General features: G+C 45.2%; 1 protein-coding gene across 1 annotated transcript in view; it reads right to left on the reverse strand.

Annotated features, from left to right (window-relative positions):
- Window positions 1-554: 554 nt before the first annotated feature.
- LOC103803992 (dedicator of cytokinesis protein 5-like) overlaps window positions 555-13,079 on the reverse strand; it is a gene marked incomplete at both ends in the record, with an annotated part of 14,373 nt that continues 1,848 nt past the window's right edge. The window contains 7 exons of the mRNA XM_009076577.1: window positions 555-636; window positions 1,330-1,487; window positions 1,631-1,766; window positions 3,517-3,665; window positions 5,707-5,803; window positions 6,626-6,681; window positions 7,558-7,598. Coding sequence (XP_009074825.1) covers window positions 555-636; window positions 1,330-1,487; window positions 1,631-1,766; window positions 3,517-3,665; window positions 5,707-5,803; window positions 6,626-6,681; window positions 7,558-7,598 — 719 coding nt within the window. The remainder of the gene's footprint in view (window positions 637-1,329; window positions 1,488-1,630; window positions 1,767-3,516; window positions 3,666-5,706; window positions 5,804-6,625; window positions 6,682-7,557; window positions 7,599-13,079) is intronic.

Consider the following 13,079-nt stretch of genomic DNA (forward strand, 5'->3'; position numbering starts at 1 on the left):
GGCCTTGTTACACCTCATCCCATTGGATGCAGCCAAGCTCTCCAACCTATCCAGGTCCCTCTGCAGAGCCCTCCTGCTGTCCAGCAGATCCACACTCACCCCAACTTTGTGTCATGTGCACACTTGCTGATGATGCACTCAATCCCCTCATCCAAATCATCAACAAAGATATTAAAGATATCAAAGCATATTACACAATGGTTAATGCTGCAGTTATAAATAACAGTGAATTATCCAACTTAAAAAAGGAAGAAGCACACCACTCTCTGGGCCATCAGCCAGTTCTTAACCCAGCAGAGAGTGCCCCTGTCCAGGCCATGTGCTGCCAGCTTTTCCAGGAGTATGCTATGGGAGACAGTGTCAAAGGCTTTGCTGATGTCCAGAGCAGCTCTGGCTGCTCCATCCCTGGCAGTGTCCCAGGCCAGGTTGGATGGGGCTTGGAGCAACCTGGCCTGGTAGAAGGTGTCCCTGCCCATGGTAAGGGTGGGACTGGATGAGCTTTACTGTCCTTCCAACCCAAACCAGTCTGGGATTCTATGATTCTAAGAACTTACTGTAAAAACTGCTTGAAGGTTGTTTAGTTTCTCAATTTCCTTAGGCATCCCATTGCTGCCCCAACGTACCAGGTAATTCTCACTGCAAATAAAGGAATCAAAAAAGCAATTTCAATCCATCAGCACCTGACATTCCCATTGCCTGGCACGAGCTTAAAACCATTTTTGATCTCTTAGGAACATTTGAAATATTCTGCCAAAATCTTTTATCCCAAAATGACACTGAAAGATGATTTCAGGGAAGGCTTTAGGCAGGAATGATGGGAGCAGCCTCAGCTGCTTCAAGAGCTCTGATTGTACCTTATAGCTGCAATGATGGAGACAGATTGTTCCTGACACACACATCCTTCCCTGATAAAGGTCTTCATATCTTCCCCTACCAGGACAAGATGCTCAGCTCTCGGATGTGAGCTTGCACTGAATGGACAGCAAACATCTCACATATACATAATTTATTGGGAAACAATGAAGTGCATCAAGTCTTGTGACCACAGCAGGGAAAATTAAGAACATGAGAAGCCAATCTGGGCTCTTGGCTGATGGATCACAGAATCCTCAGTGTTAAGGGGAGTGCATGGGCTCAGATCCTTCACTTCCCATTCCATCTGACATTAATTCCAAGTTAATTGGGATTAATTTCCCCCCACCGGAGCAGCAATCAACACAACTGACAAACTCATATGCTGAATCTTTCTTTCTAATCCTTATTGGCTTCTTTATAATGACCAATGTGATGCCTAAATTGCTTATGCATCTACAAAAAAAATACCCCTACCTGATGAACTTGGAGAGATCAGGGTCATAGAGGCTCATTAAGAGCTCTGCATCCTCTCCAATATTGCAGACAAAATTCTTGAAGTTGACATAGAGGCTGTATGTGTGTGTGGAGTTGAATATTGGCTGCCCACGGAGATCCAGGCTCTGCTGCAGGGACTGCACAGAAGGGCAAGACTTCCATTACAAATCAGCACAGAGGAATCTAGTTCTGCTGCCAAAGGGCCACAATATCCTATAGAGGGATGTAAAAATACAATGGGTAGGATTTGAAGAGGACAAATCAGCCTCAAGAGATGTACCTTCTCCTCCTGGATTCTTTCATCAATCCTTTTGGATGCAGTTTCATGAGCCTTGAAGAGAGAGATTGTGCTTGTTTCATCTGGGTCCAGGATGTTCCCATTGTCATCTCGTACAACCAGGTCCAGACCCAAGATCCTGAACAGCACAGCAGATGAAAAAAACAACACAATCTGTGAGCAGGCAAAGGTCATTTCAGGAGCACAAAGCACAGCTCAAACTGGACTGCATGAGGCTGCCAATGCACGGCACCCACACTGCCTGTAATACCCACTCTGCTGCTTTTCCTGTCTGAAAAGATTCCTCACCCATTTTCCCATTAAAGGGAGAAAGAATTAGTCAGGTAAGCATTCTAAGATGACATCTCCCTTGTTCTTGGTGAAAGGGCTTTGTTTTAAGAGGTGTATGCCTATCTCTCAGGTTATGGAATCCAGCTGATTATTATTCTTCGTCATGAGCTTTCTTCTTAATTGACTTGTTTGACTTGAATCAAGTCTGACAGGCAGATAAATTAGTTCTGGAGACACTCCCTGTTTTGTGCAAACCTATGCAAGCTGGAGCTTTGATGGCCTATAGAATCCTACTCCCCAGCTGCTGATAAAGCAGTGTATTTCACCATCAGCATCTGTGCTGGTTTGGGCTGAAGTGGAGTTAACTTTCTTCCCAGTGGCTAGTATGGGGCTATGTTTGGGTTTTGTGCAGAACACAGAGTTGATAATGCAGAGATGTTTTTGTTATTGCTGAGCAGAGCTCACACAGAGCCAAGGCCTTTGCTGCTTTCCACACTGCCACACTGGGGAGGGAGTTGGGGATGCATGGGAGACTGGGAGGAGACACAGCTGGGACAGGTGACCCAAACTGACCCAAGGGATATTCGGACATCATGCTCAGTATATAAGATGGGAGGAAGAAGGAGGAAGGGGGAAACATCTGGAGTGATGGTGTTTGTCTTCCCAAGGAACTGTTACATGTGATGGGCCCTGCTCTCCTGGAGATGGCTGAACACCTCCTGTCTGTGGGAAGCAGTGAATTCATTCCTTGCTTTGCTTGTGTGTGCAGCTTTTGCTTTCTCTATCAAACTGTCTTTATCTCAACCCATGGGTTTTTGTAGCTTTTACCCTTCCGATTCTCTCCCCCATCCCACTGGTGGGGGAGTGAGTGAGTGGCTGCGTGGTGTTTGGTGGCTGCTTGGGGTTAAACCATGACAGCACGCAACTCCTGGCTCCAGCTAGCCAGGCCCAAACTGTGCTCCATGGGAAACGCCACCACTGATGCAGAATTCAGACAGGTAAGGCTTCCTGCCAAGTCAAAGGGATTGCTGGCACATGAAGAACCAACAGCTACATGCCCACCTGCCAGGCAGTCACATTGGGATGGGCACTCAAAGCTGTCACTATTCCCTTTCCAAGGGAGCATGGAAGCCTAACTCACCCTTATGTGGTCACTGACATCTTGGACTAACAGCCATCTCAAGCCTTTACTGGGATTTGGGATTCTCCCCTCCAGGCAGAGTTTGGAGTTTATCTGTTGCCACAGTCAATCTTGGCAAATGACTATCAAGAGGGTTTTGAGCACATCTCAACCACAGCCAGTGGGAACTGGCCAGGGGTACATTGCTGGTGCTGCCTGGGGTCAGTATTTGTGCCAGAACTGTTCATGTTCAACTACAAACCTCAGCTGCTCCCACACAGCAGAAAGAGAAACCAATGTCAACTATTTCCCCATTCTCATCTCTGCAGAGATCATGACTGATACAAACGACTCATATTTCCCCCCAGAATCTCAAGGGAGCTCTAACTAAAAGTGTCACTGACATTTTGGATTAACAGCTATCTCGAGTCTTTACTGGGATTTGGGATTCTCCCTCCAGACAGAATTTGGAGTTTACCTGTTGCCATAGTCAATCTTGGCAGTGACTTTCTTCTTGAGCTCAGCCAGCTCATCCTTGGGCAGTGTTCCTGAAAGGATCTGTGATCTCCACTCTATCAGGCTGTAGGTGAGCTGCTGGACGTGTCGGAACTGAGTTGTCTTGTTAGTCTGCAGGGAAAAAGGGACCATTTTAAGCCAGTGATTGATGAAATGCTGAGGTTTTGATTCGTGTAAGAAAGATACTAGAGCCATATTCAATAAAGAAAAAAGTGTGTTCCTGCATAAAAACACTTGCAAAGAGAAGGCAATTTGTGTGAGCTTCCAGGGGAACACGGAGCAGATCTCAGTGTGAGATCAGCTAAAGCTGAATTATCTCCACAGCTGTTTACACGAGTTAATTCCTATTATTAAACCAAGTTAGAAACTCCATTTTACTATCTATTTTGCAGGGCAGCTAAAGCCACTGCTACAATGTTTGCTGGAACCCACAGAAATTAAAGAAGTGAAATTAAATGCTGCCAAAGACAGAAAAAAAACACCCAGTTTTTTTCTCCTCAAATACCTCTCCCTTCTTTAGCTTTTTTTTCCCCTTTTCTTTTTATACATACTGCAAGGGAAAATCAAATAAACTCAAATCCATTTAAAACCACAACATTTTCCAAGGCTATTTTAAGACTTATATTGGTTAAGCAGAGGAACATGAAAGGTTTGTGCTCTAAAGAAAAGTAGATTCTGAAGGAAGGATCTGAAAGTTAGTCAGCAATAAAAAAAGGAAAGAACACAACTCTCTTTTCACACAGTAATTCCATTACATAGAGGTTCTCATTAAATTAAGAGGGTGGAACAAATTCTTGTGGCTTTGTGGTGCACAAACAAAATGTATTTGTGGCCTGGTGAAACGTTCAATAGGAAATCTTGCCCTGGGTGCACTGAATGGTTAGAGCTAATTTCAAGACACTCTCATATTAATGAAAGTATGGGAGCGCATCCTACACAGGCGGAACTCGCTACTGAGAGAAGAAAAATCAGGTTTGACTCTTTAATGTGCCTTATAATCACCTTCAAAAGAAGGCAACTCATTGCGAGCTCCAGCTGGTTCTCGGAGAATGGAGCTACCTCAACAAGAACACCAAAGCCATGTCCTGCCTTGGCTTCTGCTTTGCTGAGGTGACTCCTATGATGCTTAGCAGATTCAGTAGATGAGAGGTCTTTCCCCACCCTGCTGAGAACTAAACACATGGGAGACTTCAGAGCAGTCTGCAAGTTCCTCGTGAGGGACAGCAGAGACAGCATGGAGCTCTGCTCTGTGTGACCATGGACAGGACCCCAGGAAATGGCTGGAGCTCTGTCAGGAGAGAGTTAGGTTGGATATTAGGACAAGGTTCTTCACCCAGAGTGTGTTGGGCACTGGAGCAGATTTAGGTTGGATATTAGGGGAAGGCTCTTCCCCCAGAGGTGTTTGGGCACTGAACAGCTCCCAGGACAGTGGGCACAGCCCCAAGGCTGACAGAGCTCCAGGAGCGTTTGGCCAATGCTCTCAGGCACAGGGTGGATCGTCGCGTCGGGGCGTGCAGGGACAGGAGTTGGATTGATGACCCCGGTGGGTCCTTTCCAGCTCAGGATATTCTATGATGTGTCTTTTGACAAGTCAAATGTTCCCCCACCACACACAGCTCTAATTCCCTTCCCATCCTTTGCCTTGCCTATTTGAGCTGAAGGCACTTTGGGGTGAGAATCAACCACTCCATCACTCTTCTGAAAAACCAGAGTTCACCCTGCTAAAAGTTCTGTTCAAACATCACGTTTCCTTGCACAGTTGAGCGATCTTGCCCTCTCCCAAGGTCGACAAGGGCCAGGCAAAGCAGAAACCCTGACTTTACCACCGAGCTGTGACTCACACAGCCTCAAGCAGCTGACACGATACTATGTGACCTGTGCCAGTCAGTGCTGCATCAGTGCTGAGTCATCACACCATTATTCCAGCACAATAAACCCTGCAGCTCAGACTAAACCTCAGCTCTGTGATCCCACATCCCATTCAGTGGAGAGCACAACACTTTTAGCCTCTCTGAAGGCTAATGATACCATACTGGAAGTTTTACAATGCTGCAGAACATACCATTCAGAAGCACAAAGTGCCCTGCAAAAAAGCTCAGCCTCATCTCCTCTGAGTCATGTCATCAAACACCAAGCACTGCTGAAAGCTCACCACATATAACTTGTGCCAGATAACTGCCCATTCCCTCAGGGTGGAAGTGAGTTCCTGGCCAAGGGGCAATTCACTGGGAATCACAGTTTCATGTTGTCTAGAGAAAAAAAAACAAACCAGAAGTTGTTCCACTCAGGATTAAAACTCCATAGTAAAACATCCTTTTGTGATCAATATGTAAATGGCAGTTTTAGAGGGGGTGATTTGCACGCAATTCACTCACACACATCAAGATTCTTAACTGGTTCAATTGCTTTTCTACTACATACATACACAGTCATTATCCATATTCAATGCAAACGTGGCTCAGGTTTCTTTCAGTCCTGTTATTCTCCATGGATCCATTCCAGGAACAGAATAAACCGACAGAATTTAAGTTTAGAAGAATCAGCACTTGCAATTCTAACTGTTATTTTAAAAAATAGACATAAAATTAAGTACTTTATAAAGTTTCTTCCTTTGCAACTGTTTTCTCTCGCTCTAATGATCAGAAAATCAGCTCTAGGAAATAAATGAGGAGTCATTTCCTTAATGCCTTCCAAGACAGGAAGGAATCCACACTCCTGCTGAGCACTTGGCTGCAAGCAGGAGTCTGTTATGACTTGCAGAAGTCCCCAGAGGAGCTCAATGGATCTTGAGTGACCTCCCTCACTATTAACTTGTCTAGCAGAGCTTCCTTCCTTTCACAAGGAGTCTCCTGCACCTATGCCACAACAGCTCTGGTATGTCAGTGCTCTGAAGAATGAAGTTATGCAGCTCTACAAGTCTAGCCCAGGAGGTACACCCTGCTTAGACAAACACACACCACAAGCATTTATTACCACCACAACTGCTTCAATTGGTTATTTTTGGGGTTGAAAGGAAAGGGCATTGCTTTGGGTTTGCTGCCAGAAGCACAACTGAAGGAGTGCCAACCTACCCTCGGTCCTTCACGATTGCCTCCTTCAAATGGATATATGTTTCTGGGAAAATGCCCTAAAATAGAGATGCAAAATAAATGATGTCAAACCATGGCATAGGCCATTAGAAAGATATATTTAACAGAAAGCAGGGGAAAAAAGTCTCAGTATCACAGGAAAATAGACTGTAAGGAGCAGCAGGTTCAATGTTTGAGCATTGTATTTGATATTGGCACCTCAGAGGAGTCAATTCCTTGTTTTTCTGCAATGACACTCATCTTCCTGCATAGAATGCTGTAAACTCTTGCAAACTATCACATTCATTTGCCCTTGCTATGGAATATTCCTGGAGGTATCTGTCAGGCTGCCCTGGACCTGTGGCTCTCTAGGAAAGCTCCTGACAACATCTGTAGAACTCCCAAACTGGCATTATTTGAGAGAAACCTTCCAGGAGTGCTGCAATCCTTTTCTGTTCCCTTTTCATGCCTGAAAAATGAGGGATGTTACCACAACAGAGGTGTCAAGATTCCTATGGGAACCCCAATTTCCATGTAGACTTGGGATCACAAACCTCTAGCAGCTTGGCTGAGGTCCAGCATCTCCAACTCCTGGAAACTTTTCCAAGTCAAATCAAAACTCTGATATTCCCATTAAATATAACTAATGCTGGATGTACCCAGGACCAAGAGCATAATAATACAGCAATAAGGTAATGCATACAGATGTGCAACAGGCAAGCTTGGAAGTTCCAACTGCATTACTCATAGTTCCCGTGGAGGAATACTCAGCTCATGGCTCTGAAAGTCTTAGCTCAAGGGCATTTATTTCTGTTGCTAAGGAAAAGGACACAGTGATCAGGAGATCTGCACAATATTAAGACAAGAAATACAGCAGATTACAGTCTGGCAGGGCGTGAAATGAAAATAAGAGTCACAGAGCAGTGAGGTCATACCTTCTTAGCCTTATTCCTGAGTGTGTATCCTCGGTACCAGCCTGGAAAAGGGAACAAAAGTATCTATGTTTATTTCTTCCTGTCTACAGCAATTACATACAACTTATCATTCTCACCCCGTTTCTACCACATAAATCTATTGGTCTTGCTCATTTGAGATGTGAAGATGTGATGCTGTGATGCTCTGTCCGTAGGAGCCTCAACTGTCCCTGGGACAGATTCTGCTTCTCTATATGACATCTACAAAGTGTAAGAGAAAAAAACTGTGATCCCCAAGACTCAGAAGCACATGTCATTGAGATGAACATTTCCCCTCTCTTCACCACCTGATGTTCGACCATAGAATGGTTTGGGTTGGAAGAGATGTTAAAGATCATCCAGTTCCACCTCGTGCCATGGACAGGAACACCTTCCACTAGCCCAGGTTGCTTCAAGCCCCATCTGGAACAGAGCGATCATCCAGTTCCACCTCGTGCCATGGACAGGAACACCTTCCACTAGCCCAGGTTGCTTCAAGCCCCATCCAACCTGGCCTGGAACACTTCCAGGGTGTTATCTTGATTTCAAGGACACTGAAATGCAAACCTGTTTTAAAACATGCTGAATTTCTGCCATCCTCTAGTGAGCAGAGAGGCAAACATGTGGACAAGTCATTCCCCCTCTTTTTCCACCACCTCCAACCCCTGTGAGACAAGGCTGTTTCTCTCTACCCTCACCTCCATCACTTGTCTGGGCTATGTAAGCACAGTGCATGGCCAAGCCCTTTCCATTGGGTGGCTGCTCCTTGCCATAAGCAACTATCCATTCCCTTGAGTCCTCCTAAAGTTACTGGAAGCAACAAACTAAACCCTTCAGAAGAGGAATGTGCTCTGTTTCAAATGCCACAGTGCAGACATCACACCCCTTGTATTGGTCGCTCACTGACTCTCAGCCATAAATCATCATTCCAAACCTCAAGTCTCTCTGTGACCACCAACTCTTCACTACCCACTCCTAGAGTTTCATGTTTTGACCCTTTTCCTAAGGTTCTACCTGCACTGAAGCTGAAAACTTGGCTCCTGTCTCGCAGCAAGCACAGAGGGTATGGATTATAGCCCACAATGCACGGATGGTGTTCCCAGCTATTGAGACAGACAACACCCTGATCCAAGACAATTATGTCCAGCTGAGTGGCAGCATCAAGAAGGCAAAGGGATTGAAGGGAACAAGAAGGCAAAGAAGAGAAGAGGGGAAGCTGCTGTAGTTGGTTGGTTTTGGGGGGTTTGATTGTTTATTTGTTAGTTCTGTTGCTGTTCCCTCTCATATTTATATATTTAGCAAAGAATGTTCCACAAAAACACATGCATCTGAGACCCCTCGACCATAAACTGAAGCTTAGAGTACTTTTGTTTGGGTTTTGTTGAGGGTTTTTTTGTGTCTATGTGGTTGTGTTTGGTCTTTTTTCCTTTCTGAAGTGCAGTTTGGTCCCTTTCTCTAGCAATGAGAAGTTACCTCAACCACAGAAACTCTAATATTCCCATCATAAGTTAGGAGGAAAGAAGAAATCCCATTCCTTCCCTAGGATGATGAGAAGCTTATCCATTGCTCATGGAGCAATGGATGAGGTACTGGGTTATGGATGAGAAGATTTAGGTTCTATTTTTAGCCAAGTTGCAATTAATTGAACAGTAAAGTGCGAGTTACTCAGGGTATGCCACAAAGCTCATGGAATTTACCAGGAGCATATTTCCCAGTGATTTCAATTCCATTTGACAGCCTCTCAGCCCTGTGATAGCACAACTTCCTCATATTTCATTGGCATTAACCACATTCCTGAAGTGAAAGATTTTGCAATCATTGCATAAAAGTGTTGTTCGCTCTGATTATGCAAGTACTATTTCTGCAAACACCTCCTGCAATTCTGATCGGAATTCTGCTCCATAATCTTAGCCATCACTTCAAAGGGACCAAAACCTTTCGGCAATGCTCAATTGATTACCTGATTTCTCCTTTAAAACCCCCCAAATCTGCCTAAAGTTTCAGAGGACTAAGAAACTATTAAGTATTAGAGTATTTTCCCCAAGCAAAGATGTGCTAAAGAGAGAAAAGTTTTTCAGTTGGTGATTACATGGCAAATTTCAGCTACTACAACACTCAAACTGATGTTTGATTCAGAACTCAGGGACAGCAGAGCGAGTCTGGCAAAGAAATGCCGTAGGGTTTGGGGTTTGTTTATTTTAATGGCTCAAGTCCTCAACTTTACCTCTCCTGAAATGGATTTTAGGCAGTAAAAGCTGAGAAAAAGCTAAGAGAAATATTCCAATGAGAATAACTTCATGCTGAAAAGTTCCACAGGGTGATGCAAGCTCAGGTCACGTGCTGAACCACAATGCCCTGCAGGGCTGTGTCCTGTCTCACACCACAGCACATGGTGCTGAAACAACCCCAAGGATTGCTTCACTCCCTACAGGAGGCACAGGAAAGACTAAAACCAGAACCAAATTCAATGTCAATTCTTTTTCCTCAGGACCAGAAACTGGTGGGAACCATGGTATGTGAGCATACATTCCTCTGCCCACAACTTGGCTCTTTCTCACAGCTTCCATGGAGTAATGACACACCCTGCAGATTAGAAGAGATTCCCCTGAACAGCAGCGTGTCCTCGCAGCTCTGTGCTCAAGGACAGATTCCCAGTAAGTTAAATCCTGCTCTGAAACAGCCTTCAAAGTCCTGCACACAGCAAGTTGCGTTCTTTTCTGGGATTCTGCAGCATATGCAGAGTCTTGGCTCTTTGGCAGGCAGGAGAGGCACGTGTTGCACATCTTGTTATCAGTGGAACAAGTCACTTTGTACAAAGCCCTCATGCCCTTCTGCAACTCGACAGCCAAGCAAAGAGCAGAAAAAAATACCTTGCTCTGCAGTTTGTAGAAGGTTATCAGCACCAAGAGACCTAAACCAACAACCCCAAGCTTGGCAGAGGGTATGTCTTGACTGATCTTAAAGGTCTCTCCCAACCCTGATGATTCTGTGTGTGTACTGATTTTAAAGGGAAGGGAACCTAAGCAAAATGGTGTCCTCCAGACCTTCATGGACAGTGACACACATGGTGTTTCAGATCATGCCTGATGCCCAACTAACACACTGCAAAAGCTATTTCAACTCTGTCTCAAAGCAAAGCACAGAGGACATAGTCCCCCAAGCCTGATAGAGCTCAAGGAGAGCTTGGACAACACACTCAGACACAGTGAAATTGTTGGGGCTGTGCAGGACCAGGAGTTGGACTGAGAATCCTTGTGGGCTCCTTCCAGGTCAAGATATTCCCTGATTATATGATTCCAAAGACTTCCAACCACTGCAACAGGCTCCAAGTACCATGTGCTAGCATAAATGAGCAGGAATTTTGCAGTTTCAAGGTGTTTTCTCTCACTGTGAGCCCATTAGGCAGCACAAAAGCAGCACCTGACTGCAGGTCCTTCCCCTAAGGCTTTGTGCAAAGCTGCATCACACCAGAGGTTTGCATAACACACAGACCTGTCCCAAACTGCATCCACACCTCCTGCTTGCACTTTAATTCACTTTATTGCTCTCTGCCTCATGCACTTCCCCCAGGGGCTCAGCTCTATCAATGCTGTGTCTCTGAGCTATTCAGACCCTTGAGAGTCAGGTAACATTTCCTGTTAACACCAAACCCCAGCACAAGCTCCAACCTTGCTGCCTCCCTGTCAGGGAACACAGTGTGCACTTGGATTCCTACAGACAGAGTAGAGCCAGCCAAGCCCCAAATGCAGAACACAAACAGCTTTCATGTGAAGGCTGTTTGCAACCTGGCTGAGGAATGCATATCTGCTGCCTGCAACCAGGAGGGAAAAGGAGGAATCACAGAATCAGTTAGGTTGAGAGGGACCCCAATGGGTCATCTGGTCTGAGTCTTGCAAAGAAATGTCGTAAGGTTTGGGGTTTGTTTCTTTCAGTGGATCAGGGCCTTGATTTTTACCTTTGATGAAACAGATTTTAAGCAGTAAAAGATCAGAAAATCTAAGAGAAATAATAATTTGGAGTCATCCTCCCTGCTCAAGCAGGGCCATTCTGGAGCACATGGCTCAGGATTGCATCCAGAGGGTTCCTGAGTATCTCCAGTGTGGGAAAATCCATGACCTCTCCGGGCAATCTGTTCAATGCTCAGTGACTACACATGAAAGAAATTCTTCCTCATACTCAAGTGGAAATGTTCTAGATGACTGAGAGAGCAGGAAGCAACAGCCCTGAGAACCTTCTGATAACTCACAACAGATGCTCCTGTGCATGAGGAGGTGAGGAATAAGAGCCAACAGCAAGATTTTCCATGTGGCTTCTATCATTACATGAGAGCCTCAGGACAATGCTGAAAACCTCTCTCAATTCCCTACGGAACATCACTGACAGCCCACGGAACACCCTTGGCCAGGAGCAGAGGGATAACTTACACTGTGGCCCAAAAAAGAGCTTCCCAGAGCATCTCCAACCCTTTCTTCTTGCAGAGCCACCTCCCTGGTTACATGGAAACTTTCTCTCAGTTGAGACTTGTGTACCCAGATAAGAACAGTGATTAGAGCAACAAAACCTCATTTTAACAGCCCGGAGCTCTGTGGGCAACAGAGACATCATTAGCATGAGAAGGAAGAGAAAAAGCTGCTTGTGAGAACACTCAAACACACAACCCACAGGGAGCTGCAAACAAAGCTGAGAGCTGATGTCCCAAAAAATAGACACAATAAGACACGAGAATTTCCTGGCAAAGCAGATAGAGTATCAGAATCGGGAGGGTTTGGGATGAACTTACAGGAAATAAGACCAGACCCACAGCAGTTACCAGCTCAGAGGCAAATATGCATCTTCTCCTTTACAGTCACTAATGTCTGGCCTGAATTTCTGGCTGGTCTTTCTGGGAAAAGTGTTCTGCTGTGCTGCAGGAATTCCTAGGTGCCTTGGCCACAAGTTGTGGTTCCACACTGATGGAATATGATGGCATATGAAACCAATCAAAAGACAGTCACCTTCCCTGCAAAACACTGAGCGCTCTCAGGCACAGGGTGTGATTCTTGGGGATGTCCTGTGCAGGGCCAGGAGCTGGACTAGATGATCCTCAAGGACCTCATCCAACTCCGATGATTCTGTGATTCCCAAACTGCTTACAACTGAGGTTCCAACCTGGGATAGTTCAGGCACAAAAAGAGATGCTGTTTGGGTAGTCATTCCCTGTTCTTGACTCTGTTAAACAAGCAGGAGGGTTAACCAATGATGGTGATTAAAAAGAGAGAAAAAGAAATATCCCAACATTTTGGGCTCTGGGATGGCCCTGCTTGAGCAGGGATCTAGGCTGGCCTTGCTTGAGCAGGGAGGTTGGAATAGATGACCCACTCTGGTCCCTTCCAACCTAACATTCTGTGACTTTGGGAAGTACAAGATGCATCCTCTTCACAAGGACAATCTTCCTCCCTCAAACTCCCTTTCCTTGTTTGTTTTTTTTTTTTTCAGAACTACTTCATAAATTAGTACTATGTCAC

Source organism: Acanthisitta chloris, unplaced genomic scaffold, assembly GCF_000695815.1.
Source record: "Acanthisitta chloris isolate BGI_N310 unplaced genomic scaffold, ASM69581v1 scaffold9646, whole genome shotgun sequence".
NCBI lineage: Eukaryota > Metazoa > Chordata > Aves > Passeriformes > Acanthisittidae > Acanthisitta > Acanthisitta chloris.